The 17341-nt window shown below is 37.9% G+C and overlaps 1 protein-coding gene across 2 annotated transcripts in view; it reads left to right on the top strand.

The window, feature by feature from the left end:
* The window catches only part of TES (testin LIM domain protein), a 49270-nt gene extending 35173 nt beyond the window's left edge, over positions 1 to 14097 (top strand). For both annotated transcript variants that reach the window (XM_003261224.4, XM_003261225.4), the window contains exons 3-7: positions 4348 to 4600; positions 5480 to 5815; positions 7091 to 7306; positions 7643 to 7801; positions 12613 to 14097. In XM_003261224.4, coding sequence (XP_003261272.1) covers positions 4348 to 4600; positions 5480 to 5815; positions 7091 to 7306; positions 7643 to 7801; positions 12613 to 12801 — 1153 coding nt within the window. In that variant the 3' untranslated portion in view covers positions 12802 to 14097. The remainder of the gene's footprint in view (positions 1 to 4347; positions 4601 to 5479; positions 5816 to 7090; positions 7307 to 7642; positions 7802 to 12612) is intronic.
* The last annotated feature ends 3244 nt before the right edge of the window (positions 14098 to 17341 follow it).

Consider the following 17341-nt stretch of genomic DNA (forward strand, 5'->3'; position numbering starts at 1 on the left):
ACTCTGTGTGGGGGCTCCAACCCCACATTTCCCTTCCACACTACCCTAGCAGTGGTTCTCCATGAGGGCTCTGCCCCTGCAATAAACTTCTGCTTGGACATTCAGGCATTTTCATACATCCCCTGAAATCTAGGCAGAGGTTCCCAAACATCAATTGTTGTCTTCTGCGTACCTGCAGGACCAACACCATATGGAAGCTGCCAAGGCTTGGGGCTTGCACCCTCTGAAGCAATGGCCCAAGCTATACCTTGGTCCCTTTTAGCCACCACTGGAGCTGAAGAAGCTGGGATGCAGGGTGGCATATCCCAAGGCTGCACAGAGCAAGGGATCCCTGGGCCTGGTCCATGACAGCATTTTTCCCTCCTAGGCCTCCAGACCTGTGATGGGAGGGGCTGCTGTGAAGCTCTCTGACATGCCCTGGAGACATTTTCTCCATTGTCTTGGTGATTAACATCCGGGCACCTTGTTACTTACACAAATTTCTGCAGCGGGCTTGAATCCCTCCCCAGAAAGTAGCTTTTTCTTTTGTATCGCATTGTCAGGCTGCAAATTTTTCAAACTTTTATCCTCTGTCACCTCTTGAATGCTTTGCTGCTTAAAAATTTCTTCCACCAGATAACCTAAATCACCTCTCTCAAGTTCAAAGTTTTGCCCCTGCCTACAGATTCTAGGGCAGGGGCAAAATGCCACCAGTCTCTTTGAATAGCCTGAGTGGCCTTTACACCAGTTCCCAACAAGTTCCTCATCTCTATCTGAGACCACCTCAGCCTGGACTTCATTGTCCATATCACTATCAGCATTTTGGTAAAACTCATTCAACATGTCTCTAGGAAGTTCCAAACTTTCCCACGTCTTCCTGTCTCCTGAGCCCTCCAAGTCTCTAGGAATTTCCAAACTTTCTCACATCAACCTGTCTTCTTAGCCCTCCAGACTGTTCTAACCTCTACCTATTACCCAGTTCCAAAATCGCTTCCACATTTTCAGGTATCCTTATGGCAGCACCGCACTCTTTAAAGTACCAATTTACTGTATTTATTAGTCTATTCTCATGCTGCTAATAAAGACATACCTGAGACTGAGTAATTTATAAAGGAAAGAGATTTAATTGACTCACAGTTCAGCATGGCTGAGGAGGCCTCAGGAAGCTTACAAACATGGCGGAACGGGAAGCAAACATGTTCTTTACATTGTGGCAGCAAGGAGAATTGCCGAGCAAAAGGGGAAAAAGTCCCTTATAAAACCATCAGCTCTCAAGAGAACTCACTCACTATCATGAGAATAGCATGAGGGTAACAGCCTTCATGATTCAATTACCTCCTACCACATCTCTCCCACGACACATGGGGATTATGGGAACTACGATTCAAGATGAGATTTGGGTGGGGTCACAGCCAAACGATATCACTGAGCCTTGCCTTTACTGTCACTATGTCCAAATAAACCACAAAGTTTAGTCAGCTTTTTGTTCAAGGAGACCTCAAATTTCCTCCTTTTTTTCATCTCCACTGTTGAATACTCTAATCCAAGCCATAACATATTTTACGTGGACCACAACAATAACCCTCCAAGATGTAAATTCCATTTGTGAAGTAGTGGCAGTATCCTGTTATGTAGAACCATGCCATTGCAAACTGGATGCATAATTAACATGTTAACTTGTCTCCCTATTGCCAGTTATGTTTCACCCCAGTCCATTTACCACATGGCAGATATTGTGATATTTAAAATTACAGATCTGATTATTTTATTCCATTACCAAAAAGCCTTTGCTGCCTCCTGATTGCTCTTATGATGAAGCCCAAATTCCTTAATGTGTTCTATGAGCCCCTGGATGACTTCATGCCTACCTCTCCAGTCTTGTCACCCTCCCATTGACTCATCTTCCTACAGTCGTACCAACCTCCCCTGGTTATGACACCTAAGGGGACAATTTCTTTCCTAATTCAGGACCACTGCAGGTATTCCTCTTTATACCCAATACTAGAGACTTTTCTTTTCCTTCCTTTTCTCCTCCCCAGGTACACACCCACATACACAATTTACACCTATGTTTCATACATCGTCCAGATCTCAATCTAAATGTCATCATCTTATGGAGTCCCTTCTTCATGAGCTTGAAGTTAAAATTACACCCTCTCAAGGGACCCTATACTTTACTTTCCTATCACAAATGAAATTTTCTGTGTGTGTGTGTGTGTGTGTGTGTGTGTGTGTGATTATTTAATGTCTGTCTCCCACCAGAGAGTAAGTTCTAGAAATCAGAGACTAGGCCCACCATTTTTTTTTTTTTTTTTTTTTTAGCACTATGTCCTAGTGTTAAGTACATTGCTTGGCACATGGGCACTCGTGTATGTTGCATGAATGAATGAATGTCTGTGTGCCAGACCAGAGTGAAGAAGAGAACATTGTCCTTGAACTATAAGAAATACCACGATGGCAGAGAGTACATGGTAGGTGGCAATAAGTGTTTGAAGAAATAAAATAAGGGAAGGAAAGAGAAAGGAAAAACAAAGGGAAGGAAATGGAGGGCAAAAGAAATTGAGAAAAAAATGAGAAAGGCTGTAAACCTAAATCTAGGATTATAGTCTTTGACGGGAAAAGTTTCCCTATCTCTCACTAAAAAAACAAACAAACGAAACCTTGGATAATGGCTATAAAATGTTAACATGCAATAAAATACAAAGCCTCTTGCTTAAATAAAATAAGGAAACACATATAATTTTTGTGGTTTTATTTAATTCATTTCTTTTTATTATTTATTCACTATTTGGTGACAGCATAAGGAATATCAGATGGGATTACACTTAGACATGTCCCTTTAAGTGTGCACTTTTTAATCACAGTCTTTTATTTTTTTTTTTAATGGTACAATTGAAGATGTCTATTATTGGGGCCATCACCACTTCTTTCAGTGAATTCATTGAAAAAATCTTGGTTGGTTTTGATAAAAATCAAATGAATAATTGCTTCTCATTATCATATCAGAAATGCAGATGCACGTTTGGTTGTCAAAACACACTGAATTTGTTAAAATACTTAAAAAATTCCGTTGAAACGTTATGGTACCATCTAAATCACAAAACTTAATTCAGTAATTTCCAAAAATACATTATTAGTGACTGATAATTCTGCTGCTTTCCTCTTTTTTTCAACTTCCATTTTAGGTTCAGAATGTACATGTGCAGTGCAGGTGTTTTACATGGGTAAATTGCATGTTACTGAGGCTTGGGGTACAAATGATCCCATCACCCAGGTAGTGACCATAGTACCTGAGTTAGCTTTTCAAACAGTTCTCCCTCTCACCCTCCCCACTCTAATAGTCCCCAGTGTCTATTAGTCCCATCTTTGTGTCCATGTGTACTCAATATTTAGCTCCCACTTATAGGTGAGAATATGTGGTATTTGGTTTTCTGTTCCTGTATTAATTCACTTAAGATAATGGCTTTGAGCTGCATTCATTTTGCTTCAAAGGACATGATTTCATTTTTTTATGGCTGCATAGTATTCTATGGTGAATATGTTTCACATTGTCTTTATCCAGTCTACCATTGATGGACATCTAGGTTGATTCTACCATGTCTTTTCTATTGTGAATACTACTGTGATAAACATACGAGTGCATTGTCCTTTCGGTGGAACAATGCATTTTCCTTTGGGATTGCTGGGTTGAATGGTAGTTCTAAGTTCTTTGAGAAATCTCCAAACTGCTTTCCACAGTGGCTGAACTAATTTACATTCTCACCAACAGTGTATAAGCATTCCCTTTTCTCCGCAACATCTGTTATTTTTTGACTTTTTAGTAATAGCTATTCCTACTGATGGGAGATGGCATCTCATCATGGTTTTGATTTGCATTCCTTAATGATTAGTGATATTGAGCATGTTTTCATATATTTGTTGGCCATATGTAGATCTTCTTTTGAGAAGTATCTGTTCATGTCCTTTGCCCATTTTTAAATGGGGTTGTCTTTTGCTTGTTGAATTGTTCCTTATAGATTCTGAATATTAGACCTTTGTCAGATGCAGGATTTGCAAATATTTTCTCCTATTCTGTAGTCTGTTTGTCCTGTTGCCAGTTTCTTTTGCTTTGTAGAAGCTCTTCAGTTTAATTGGGTCCCTCTTGTCAGTTTTTACAACCTAGCTTTTAAAAGCCTTATCAAGCAAAGTCGTGTTTTGTTTCCTTCTTGCTTAAATTTATGGATACTTATTCTCCCTCCTAAAAAAGGACTTGCCTTTGCATACCATGATATAGAATATGCCTAAAAGTATTTTATGAACTATAAATATATCAACATAAATATCAGTTAGGTACAATTAATCATTTTCTACTTATTTTCAAAATTATAGAAAAATATGTCGTAACTGCAAGTGTGGCCAAGAAGAGCATGATGTCCTCTTGAGCAATGAAGAGGATCGAAAAGTGGGAAAACTTTTTGAAGACACCAAGTATACCACCCTGATTGCAAAACTAAAGTCAGATGGAATTCCCATGTATAAACGCAATGTTATGATATTGACCAATCCAGTTGCTGCCAAGAAAAATGTCTCCATCAATACAGTTACCTATGAGTGGGCTCCTCCTGTCCAGAATCAGGCATTGGTAAATATGGGGACAGAGAGTTTCTTTATTGAAGTTCCTGGAGTATTTATTTGGGGCAGTTTCTTTGGTGACCTAATCAACTTTCACACATCCCAAATCTGTTACTCTTCCGGGGTTCTCATTACTTTGACTTCTGATTCCTGTTCTGGTCTTTTGAATGTAAGACTAGATACTTCATAAAATTTTTCCAACTCCCTAGATATGTTTAGCTTTTTGAGGGAATGGTCTAACATTCTTAACAATTAGATGGAAATCAATGTTTTATATCAATCTAGTAACTCTTCTAGCTTTGTCTTGAGAGGATTTATCTTAAGATGGTAAAGAAGAGAATTTTTGTCATAGTTTAGAACTGAAAAAAATATTCAACATTATCTTTGTGTTTTTTTTTCATTTTATTTCCTTTATTAATACTATATAAGACCAAAAAGATCGCAGTTTTATATCAAGCTCCTTCCGCTATTATAACAACCAAATGAAACATTTGGAAATCTTTTAAGGTTAGTTAAATCATTAAAGTGAATTTTGCGATACTTTTTATGTGATAAAAATGTTCCTGGTCCTATAGACCATTCCAAACATGTCTGCCTAAAAGTTTGTGTTTTCTTTCAATTGTACATTTATTTAGCCTAAGTAAACAGTAGTAACCCAGATCTTACAAACTGAAAAAATGTATAATTTCATGGAGAAAAAGTGTTACTTTTTACCTAACTAAATCTATTTAGTGTACTGTTTTTAACTTCTTAATATACTGTGAGGGTGAGTTGCTACTATTGGATAGAACCCACTTCTTTCTTAAGTAACTTGCTTCTGATGTGTGTTATAAAACATCACACTGCCTAATGGCCAATCCCAGTTAACATTGGCCTCCTTGTGGTTCAGGCCAGGCAGTACATGCAGATGCTACCCAAGGAAAAGCAGCCAGTAGCAGGCTCAGAGGGGGCACAGTACCGGAAGAAGCAGCTGGCAAAGCAGCTCCCTGCACATGACCAAGACCCTTCAAAGTGCCATGAGTTGTCTCCCAGAGAGGTGAACGAGATGGAGCAGTTTGTGAAGAAATATAAGAGCGAAGCTCTGGGAGTAGGAGATGTCAAACTTCCCTGTGAGATGGATGCCCAAGTCCCCAAACAAATGAACATTCCTGGAGGGGATAGAAGCACCCCAGCAGCAGTGGGGGCCATGGAGGACAAATCTGCTGAGCACAAAAGAACTCAGTATGTAAGTAGAGTGGTCACACTGTTAGCCCGATTTGTATACTTTACAGAATTTTTTTCCCATACTTTGAACTTTTTTGAGGACTACTCCTCTGAGTTTCCAAAAGGGAATAGGTATGGGGAATAAATAGGATTTAGATTCAGTTTAGACTTCCCACAGAGGGTCATCATGTTTGAAACTTCTGTCTAAAGCCAAATTTTCTATGTATTTATTATCAAGGATATTGTGAATTGTGAGTTTTATGTACAGACAGTAGTTGGTATTTATGTATAGACAGTAGTTGATATAATGCTGATCAAAGACAGCGTTATTATTCTGTAGTCTGTTTCTAAACATAATCTTGGTATTAATTGCTTATCTCTGCCCATAAATAAGAATATATGCTTAGGTTAATTCAGTTGTGCTTGTGAGAACATGCCTGAAATTCAAACTTAAATTTAATTTTTGTGGATATATAGTGAAGCTTTTTTTTAAGTCTCTTCTAAAGGGAGAAATTGAAGTATTTTACTAATAACTTGAAGGTAGGAGGCAATTGTGACACAGATGAACAGACATAAGAACTAAACCTGCTATAATATATTCCTCATAGCTCCAGTTAGCACACCAACCAATAAGGCTTAGTCCTGAAAAAAGAGCACTAATAAGCCCTGAGGTGATCGTTTTAGAAAATCTACTTAAAATTGAGCTGAAAATTACTATTTTCCTTTTTCCATAAGTGACCTTAATTCAGGAAATAATGCCTGTTACACACAGGGTGAATGAAGTAGATTTGAATAGCCTGCAGAAAGCTGAGATTCCATTTCACAGAATTATTAATACGTTATCTACGTCGACAGATTTGTAATTTCAGTAGAAATTATGTCTCTTCAAAGTTGTTTCTCTGAATTTCTACTGAAGCCAATGATAAGAAATGGCAGTCTTAGCCGGGCGTGATGGCACACGCCTGTAATCCCAGCACTTTGGGAGGCTGAGGCGGGTGGATCACGAGGTCAGGAGATTGAGACCATCCTGGCTAACACGGTGAAACCTTGTCTCTACTAAAAATACAAAAAAATTAGCTGGGCGTGGTGGCAGGCACCTGTAGTCCCAGCTACTCGGGAGGCTGAGACAAGAGAATGGTGTGAACCCGGGAGGCAGAGCTTGCAGTGAGCCAAGATTGCGCCACTGGACTCCAGGCTGGGCAACAGAGCAGACTCAGTCTCAAAAAAAAAAAAAAAAAAAAAAAAAGAAATGGCAGTCTTCTAATGACTAGGGTGTTCTGGATGGCTTCCCTTTCAGTCCTGCTATTGCTGCAAACTGAGTATGAAAGAAGGCGACCCAGCCATCTATGCCGAAAGGGCTGGCTATGATAAACTGTGGCACCCAGCTTGTTTTGTCTGCAGCACCTGCCATGAACTCCTGGTTGACATGATTTATTTTTGGAAGAATGAGAAGCTGTACTGTGGCAGACATTACTGTGACAGCGAGAAACCCCGATGTGCTGGCTGTGATGAGGTACGTTCTATGGGACCACCTGCATGCTGGTGCCCTCTTAGACCCTCATATGGTCCCTTTACCTAGAAGGCAACAAGACTTGACCAAACAGCAATTGCTCTGTTTACATCCAAAAAAGTTTTAAAAAATAAACTTTTGATATCATTCATTCTGTCTGTGTTAATTGGGTTGACAAATGAAAGACTAGAAATATAAAAGATTGATTTAGACCAGTGATAGCATAAGTTCAAGTTTTAGGTTATCATTTTCAAACTTTAGACCCTGAGAAAGTATGTTGTTACAGATATAAATCTCTTATTATATAAAAATCCGTCTTTATTTTTATCTTCTTCCTAGCTGATATTCAGCAATGAGTATACCCAGGCAGAAAACCAGAATTGGCACCTGAAACACTTCTGCTGCTTTGACTGTGATAGCATTCTAGCTGGGGAGATATACGTGATGGTCAATGACAAGCCCGTGTGCAAGCCCTGCTATGTGAAGAATCACGCTGTGGTGAGAAGTATTCTAAGGATATGGTTGCCTCAGCCTGCTTTAGGACTTGAGTTTATGCTTTTCTTAAAGCCTCTTGCAAATGGGAAACAGAAAGCACTCCTTCTAAGTAGAAAGCAAATGATTCCTACCACAGGGTGTTAAAATCAAGGCAATTCAAAAACAATACATGCATTGACTATAAGCCACCGCAAGATTTCTACTTGTGAAGTTTACAGTATCAATTATAGGTACTGCTTAATAATAAAATCCTCACTTAAAAAAATTCTTAATGGGAATGAGATTGATTTATTTTCATGGTTAGCAATCAGATTCCATTTCAATAAAGGTGTCTAGGGGCTACTGATATTCTTTAGCTCTATTTGAACATGATGCTTTCTGTTCGTGTTACTGGACCACCCACTGGAATTTTGTTTTTGCTACCTGGAGATTGTAAGATACCTATTTCTTAAACCCTCATTGAATTGATTTAGCATAACAAAACTTGGCCTGCACATTTAGATTTTTGTGTGGGCCAAACATTCCAATGTTAAAGTGTATTTTTTCTTGTATTTACGCTGCTTACACAGAGCTGCTGTTGTATAATGGCCAAGTGATGGTAATGTAGATAAAGGGTAAAAAGTTGACCATAGATGGTAAAGTGTATAAACCAGGAGTATCCAAATAGACATTTACTTCTTTATATGCAGCAAAACACATATGTGTTAATGGTCCCCTGAGCTATCAAGTAAAAGGGACTCCTGGCTAAGGAATGAAATTACATATGGTTTATATAGTTAGAGTTACAAGAGTGTGGTACCGTGAAGATAAGGTAACAAGTTTTGATGTCAATGCCAATTTTCAGCGTTTACCCATTGCCCCAGATACAGTTATTCATTCTGTCAACTGTGCCTCACCAATATATTTCACATTCTCATAATTACAACCACTCTACTTTAGACCTTTTTTTTTTTTGTCATTTTGACTATTGCAGTGGCCTCAAATTTCGTTCCTCCACTTTCATTCATCTTGCTCAAAAGCTACCCACCATAATGATGGAAAATTATCTTCCTAAAATGCAAATTATTAAACTTTTAATAGATCTGGCCCCTTCTTGCCTCTCCTGTCCCTTCTACTAGTTATCTAACCCAAATCATACATTTCCACACGTTCACCATCATTTTCTAGTTTACACACTGTTCTTTGTCTTTTGCTTACTCCTAATAGTTTTTCTAATACACCCTACTTTTCCCTGTTTTACCTGACTGTACCTACACATTTATTCCTTTAGATTCAGTTTAGGTTTAACTTTTTTTCGGAACACCTTTCCTGATTCCCTATGCCTATCCCTATTGCCTCCAGGCTCTTCATGTTCCCAATGGGGTGTGTGTGTGTGTGTGTGTGTGTGTGTGTGTGTGTGTGTGTGTGAATATCATTCATCTGTCTCCTTCACTAGACTGTAAGCAGCTGGAGGGTAGAGCTTGCCTTATTATTTCTATATCTTCAGTGTCAGCACTTAGAAAATGTTTGAGTGACTGACTTGTGTCCTTAATATTTCTCACTTTCGGGTTACCATGGGCATTCCTTTACCTGGGGAACAAGATGTTAAATCACCATGTAACCTGATACATTATTTAGCTAAAAACTGCTTCAATGAATATTGTTGCAACAGTTTTTCTACAGACTAAAGGTATTATAATGTATACCTTTTTTTGCTGCTGTCTGACCTTTAGTCTCAAGGACTAGAATGTAACTCCATCAGGGCAGGGATTTTTTTATCTGCCTTTTCTGTTCTGTTCCCAACACTAGGACAACATAGGTGCTCAATAAAAATGTATTGAAACAGATGAAACTGCTTTTTTTTCTTTTTTTTTAGCTGTTACAAGCTTCTCTGTATTACATTGTTTCTAATCAATGGCAGGGTATAACCACAGATAGGATTTTTTTAAATAAAAGAAATTTCAAATTATTTAGTTTTATAGTATAGCATCATTTCAGCCAGGCGTGGTGGCTCATGCTTGTAATCCCAGCACTTTGGGAGGCCAAGGTGGGCGAATCATGAGGTCAGGAGTTCGAGACCAGCCTGGCAACATGGTGAAACCCTGTCTCTACTAACAATACAAAAAAATTAGCTGGGCCTGGTGGCGGGTGCCTGTAATTCCAGCTACTTGGGAGGCTGAGGCAGGAGAATTGCTTGAACCTGGGAGGTGGAGGTTGCAATGAGCCGAGATCCTGCCAACTGCACCCCAAGCCCAGGTGACTGATAGTGCGAGACTCCGTCTCAAAAAAAAAAAAAATTATATATATGTATATGTGTGTGTTTGTGTGTATATATATATATGTATGTATGTGTGTAGCATCATTTATGTTTACTTTCTCAGTGGGATGTACCATTGGCCTTTGCCTAATATTAAAATGAGCATACATATCCATTGCCAGAACAGATTCCAGCTAACAGCAAAGAGAGCTACCCACACAGCATTGCTACATTATATAAAATTTGGAGAAGGTTATCTTGATCTGCTTAGATCTTTTAATCTTAAAGAGAGAGAGAAAATACAAATTATTTTTAGACCTGAAATCAAGTGCTCAACTCCAAACAATATTTCTGAGAAAAAAAAAAGTACCTGGAAGGAAAAAACATGGGAGATGCACCTACTTTGTCTCTGTGTAGTCACTAGAACTCCATAGTTATCCCCAGAATTCACATCCATCAGATTCACAGGACACTCCTGCAGAGAGCTCATTACAACAGGTGTCATTAGCTCTTTTACATCCTGTGTACAAATATAAAGAGGGATTGAAGGAAATAAGAATTCTTTGAAATATTAAAGGTTTAGGAACATGGGAAGATCAAATGGCAGGCAGGAAGTGGTGAAGCACATCATCTCTCTGCAGCATTCTGCAGTCCCCAGGCCCTCGGCGCAGCCTGGGCCAATTTTAGATTTTTGAGGAATTAGGGAACAGTAGATTTTGAATGAATGGTAATCAAATTATTAGTAAAATGAAATTTTATGAAACCACAAAACTTAATTCTCTATACCATTTGTGTGTACTAATTATCTTTTTGCTTAATTTTTTTAATTTCATTTGTAATTGAACATTAGTTATCTCTTTTTTGTAAATTGCAACTGAAAATGTGTGTTTTGGGTAATTTTAAAAAATCACAGGTCTGAGAAAAAGAAGATCATGGTCTAAAAGCAAGGGAATAAAACACAGTGTATTTTACAAGAACACATTCAAAATACTCACACAAACAAGAAATATGGAAAGACTGAATGCTCTTATCACAAGGAAATCAAATGTTTAAGGAGAGGGATATCCTAATTACCCTGATTTGATCACTACACTATGTATACATGTATTGAAACATCACATAGTACACCCATAAATATGTACAATTATTATGTGTTGATCATAAATTTTAAAATGGAAAGATTAATATGAAATGTAGAAAACAATAAGACAATGTTCTAAATGAATAATAAAGCTATAAAAATATATACAAAAAGCAGTTGCTTGCATGGTGCAGCTACACATTAGAAATGTGCTTGTAATTGAAGCATTCATTTTTATTGTATTCAGGAATAGTGGTTGATCACACAAAGAATTTTCATTGTATCTCAGGGAAGACTGGGTTGACCTAACTTAGAGATTACAGAGCTATAATCTCTGTAATCAGAAGCAATGTAACAAAAATATGCAGGTCTGAAGTGGACATATATAACCAGGCCTCACTTGACTGCCTAAACCAATTACCCAATGAGTAGCAGCCACATTTTGAAGTCTTTTCGAGTAAGGAGGCTCAAGCTGAATGACCTCCACCCACCTGTTCCCACCCCTTATCCCTCAGTAATTCCTGACAATCACATTATGAGACCAAGGGTGCTTAAGATTAGTCACTGTGATAGCAGACAGTCTTGCTGGCTTCTTCACTTGTTATGAAATATTTAAAACAAAAACTTTAAGACAGCTGTATTCATTCAGAACATGTATAAACTATAAGGCATGGACTATCCAGTGTTTCAGAGGTCCAAACTGGTTTTCTGTTTTCTGCTATAACATAGGTTATTTATTCATTTTCCTCATGTACATGTTTGAATAAGAAGAAAATTTTGTGGTGTAAATGTATGTATGTTTGTGTATGTATATACATGTTTGTATGTCATGTATATATTCATAACATACTGAATGGTACAGGGATTGTAAGTATTAATGTTCTACAATATTAGATTACACATAAATTATGACTGATCTTATGACAGAATGGAAGGCAATTAACTACAAGTTATATTTTTAGTGCAAATTCATTATTCTCAAACACTGTCAGTATTTTTAATTGAGTCCTTAATTACTTTGAACATGATTTTAATTTACTACTGCCTAGAAATTAGTGGTGTTAATAATCTCATATGTCATAGGTAAGACAGGTAAAATTACCACTTCAAAGCTTTAATGAACAAGGAAAAATCATCTCATAAACTTCTGTGTAATTACAAATGTGCAATCTAATAAAATACATCAGAACTAAGCACACTGCTTTGGAACTTCCCATCAAGACTTTCTGCCTTGAACGCCATGAAGTTATCTTACATGCATCAAATCACCTGTTTGGCCTTCACTCGTTATTTCTCAGGCTGCTCAGCATATTGACCTCCATTAACAGTTGGCCAAAAAGGTTAGCTAGAAGGCCACCCTCCGTCGTGTATTTCTGAGGTTGTCATTATGAGTTTTAATTTATCATCTAAAGAAACATGTTCAGTTTGTCCTAAGATGAAAATGTTACCATTACAGCTTGATCTCTCACCCTCTTTTCTTGTATTATTTCTTAATAGGTGTGTCAAGGATGCCACAATGCTATCGACCCAGAAGTGCAGCGGGTGACCTATAACAATTTCAGCTGGCATGCATCCACAGAGTGCTTTCTGTGCTCCTGCTGCAGCAAATGCCTCATTGGGCAGAAGTTCATGCCAGTAGAAGGGATGGTTTTCTGTTCAGTGGAATGTAAGAAGAGGATGTCTTAGGAGGAGGGCACCCAGAAGTATCGAGCCATAGCTATCCAAAGTGGTCTGCATTTCTACTGTAAAATGCAATTTGAAAAAAATAAAATGCAAAAAAAGAAACTGTAAAGGAAACCAAGAGATTTTGTTTAATGTTTTTGGCCATTTTTTCTTCATCAATTTTTTTTTCTGTCTCAACTTTTAAACTTGGTTTAAACATTTGATTTGTGAAACAGTAAATAATTGTATCCATAGCTTTTCAAAGTGAAATCATTTAGTTGGAAGCTTGGATATCATTAAACTTCGTGTCTCTATTCCATTTGTGCCAAACACTTAAAAGTTAGTGTACTGAATAGAAAGATGAGCATTTCTAGTTCTACACTCCTTTTTCCCCCCCATGTGTAAAGTGAAAAGGAAACTAAATTTGCCCTAATACCAAGGCGCTACGTTTATTGCCTCGTCTTATTCACTGACCTTTGTAATGATACACAGTGAATTCTTTTTGACAAAGAGAAATGCAGTGTGGTATGCAGAGCTGCTGTTTTAATGCCTATGCATTTACTCTTTCCTGATTTAGGCAGAGGTGGCCTTTTCTTTATTGCATTTCTCTATTTTTTTTAATGTCCCCTACCTTCAGTATTCTCTTTGTAAGTTGGTGACTTCCATCTGTGGCCTTGAATATTTTATTATCACATGTTGCATAACAGTATCCACACTTTTTAGTTCTTTTATTTTTTTATTTTGAGCAATTCTCCTGCCTCAGCCTCCCAAATAGCTGGGATTACAGGTGCATGCCATCACGCCCAGCTAATTTTTGTATTTTTAGTAGAGACAGGTTTTCACCATGTTAGCCAGGCTGGTCTCAAACTCCTGACCTCAGATGATCCGCCTGCCTTAGCCTCCCAAAGTGCTGGGATTACAGGCGTGGGAGCCATCATGCCTGACCTACACACTTTTTACTTCTATAGATGATTTTTGGCTTGGACATAAAAGCCAAGCCCCCCATTTGCTTTTAATCCAAAGAACATGTATAGTTTTTGTACCCAGAGACTATGATTTATATTGATTGCACTTGCCTGCCATGATTTAGATAAGATTTTCTTTTTGCATGGTTTTTATTCTTTTCTAATGGATCCTGTTTTATAATACTTCGAAGCCTATCCATGGATATATCAAATGTCTTCACTTGTATATTTTCATGGCTAGGTATTTCTAATGTTTATTTTTCCCTGTGTACTTCTACACATAGCTATGCACTATGAAAATTAAATGGAATGAGTGATATGTATATTACTCAAAATAAAGTTTCTTTCATTTTAATAATCATTGTATCTTTTTATTCATATCCTTTTTTGAGTGAAAAAAAATGCTTCTGCAACTAAGCATGTGTTACAGCAGGGGGCGATGTCTCCACGGATAAAAATTACCCAAACGAAAATAAAGTCTGACAGGACAGCACGGAATCTAGACGTTTCATTATGGAGAAAAGATAAGGTTTATGAAACTTTAAAATCAGGACTTTTAAGTTTGGTCATGCAAGAGTTTTTTTTCAAAGAAAGGGAAAGTAATTTTAACTAAAATTTGGGAGAGCTTATTTTCTATTCATTTGGATCTAACAAGCCTTTTATGCTTGGGTTTCAACTGTGGTTTCTTTATATGTAAAAAATATTAAAAGAATTTTTTCATGGAAACTTATCGTGAGACAGGAAGCAAATGGGGAATAGTGGTAGATTCATTCTTCCTAATGTTAGCGGGCCATAATACTTTCTCCCTCAGTCTACAATTATTTTTGTCATCGTGGGAGTAGTAGTTTTCTCTGATACATACCCAGAGTAACTTGCCTTTTTTTTTTTTTTTCCAGCTCCTGTTTGGCCAATAGTACTTCTCTTTACATTCCACTTCTCCACTCCCCTCCACCACACACACATGCACATGTGCATACCAAGCATACAAATTTACTCCTTCTGCACTATGCCGTCAACCATGCAAAAGTAACTTTTGGAGCTTGGATATGTGTCACCTTATCTAAAGTAATCTAATTCTGCATATAATTTTAGGAGCTAATATCACAATTATCATTACTGTCTATAAAGATCGCTTTATGCTTGCTCATATCTTTATCTTAAATGGCAACAAATATATTTTCCACAGCATATTGTCCACAAAGTTGTACAGCTTAACTTTTCCCAGACATGGCTAAGTGAGAATAAACTGAAACAGAACCCATCTGCTACTAACGGCCAATTCCCTTAGGAAATCTGGGTTGCTCTTGAGACGTACTGGCCTTCATATTTGTTGCATGGTACCTACATATCTCCCTTTCCTCCTTCCTTTTTTATTTTTTTTGGGGGGGCAGCAAATGAGGGGTTAGGGATTGTTCTTTTCATTGACTAGCTGAAACTTCTATTACTGAAGTCTTCAAGCATAGATTTCCAAATTTGACTTTGAAGTATTTCAGCCCAATTTCACCAAAGACAAGGGATTCATCACTGATTCATTCTCAAGGAATTTCCAACACATAGCATTTAAGCTTATACAACTTCACCATAGTTACCAAAGAGACACCAACACCCAAGACCAGTATTCAGCCTTTGTCTTGAGATGCCTTGGCATATCTGAACTTGTCTTCTGGGTATTCACTTAATTCTTTGGAAAACTTGGGATTCCGTCAATGTCTCTATAAAAAGGCACTTTGCCACAATTTCTTACTCATCTGCCCCTTCTTGACCTCTGTGGATTTAAATGCTCGCCGACAACTTTGATGACTGTACTGAATGCCCACATGTATGCAAAGGACCCACTGTGCTGGGATATGTGTATGTGCTTTGACCACACAAAACACATGCTGGCTTGATTAATAGGATCTTTTTTCGTATATTTAGTTGATGCTTAAATAGCTTTGGCTAATTATTTTGTTCTTTCACAGAGAACATGTCATTGTAGCTTCTATTTGATGTGATAATACAACTTGAAGCACTCAAAATAAGATGCCATTAACTTTTTATACTTGTTTTGAATGGCATGATGACATTTATGAAGGCTGCTAACAATTTTTTTTTCAGTGATACTCCTCACCAGGGTATCTTGCCCCTCAGCCAATAACAAAACCAACTTGTACCCAGTTATCTTTATTAGAGTCAGACAGTAGTGAATAGAGACTAATATTAGAGTTGATTTCTCCATAAATATTGATAGACTGTGAAGGCATCATGGTATATAGTTCCAGGGAGAGCTGGATTTAGGAATCTAGACAGACACTTTCTGGCCACATCCCATTGATTCTCCTCCTCTCCCATTACAGTAGGATGGAGGACAACATTGTTGGATTTGAAGAGTAAGAAATATCAGGCCCAAGTGTTGAATGGACATAATATATTGAATAACCACATCATCAAGAATAACCACAGGGAAAATGGTGGAGAGAAGAGTAAGCCAGAGCTAACGTTATCAAAGTATGTGGAGAAGTATTGTAGCATCTGATAGAAGATGGAAACTCAGGGTGGAGATGGGTGGTAAAGTCTAAGGCCATGTGCTACACCTCAAAGAGCTATGATTGTTAGGAAACAAACAGCCTTTAATGGGAAAAACAGTAGACAGTGAAGAAGACACCTACCCCACAGGGATTGTGTCAGACTCTACTTGAAATACTACAGAAGAAACAGACTTTGGGGATAACTAGGTCTCAGTTGGAGAAGATGATGAGGAGTTTGAGAGTACAAAGGAGTCTGCAGTTCACAGAAGTTGGATGTCAGTGGGTACAGAGATAAGAGTATAGGAGGAGATAGGGCCAGATTCGAAGTACAAAGCAGAATGGGTATCAGGTTTCCAGTAAGGCTGAAAAATCTAGAGGCCAGAGGTAATAAACAGGGTCGAGAGGCAGGCTAAGGTTAGTTCTGGTAGTTTCCTAGGGAAAATTGGATTATCAGGGATGCTTTTGGCTGTAAGTAACTAAAAAACTAAGAGTGGTTTTAAGACAAGGTGGAGGCTAACCCAAATTTGGCTCAGAACAAGTTTATTTTAATCTCTATTCTTCCACCCTCTGTGTTGTTGCCTTCTATTCTCATTTGTCCCTTCATTCAAGCCACACTGCCTCATATGACATCATCCAAAATAATAAAGAAGAGAAGTGGCAAAAGCGTATTTTACCTCTAGACAAGGAACAAGATCTTTCCCCGGGGCCCCCAGCTGATTCACCTGCCTTTCCACTTCATTGGCTACAAATATGTCACCTGCTCATCCTCATCAAAGGCAAAGGGAAACAGAGTTGCTATGGTTGACTTATCCAAGCACAATTCATACCATGAGGTCTGGGCACATGCTGCCCAGAACAAAATTATTTTGCTAATGTATGATTGTTTAGATTCAGCATTGTTTAGATAACTAAAAGGTATGTTTGTAAATAAGTATGAATCTAAAGTTTGGGGTTTCTGTTGACTTGTGAGATGAGTCAGGAACATCATTTGGGGAATACCTTTGTTAGGTAACATTTCACTTTTCATGGCCAGCAATGATGTGGAGTCAGGGCAGGAGACACTGACGTCCTTGTGGTTCTGGTTACTGGACT

This window comes from Nomascus leucogenys, chromosome 13, assembly GCF_006542625.1.
Source record: "Nomascus leucogenys isolate Asia chromosome 13, Asia_NLE_v1, whole genome shotgun sequence".
NCBI classification, from domain to species: Eukaryota; Metazoa; Chordata; class Mammalia; order Primates; family Hylobatidae; genus Nomascus; species Nomascus leucogenys.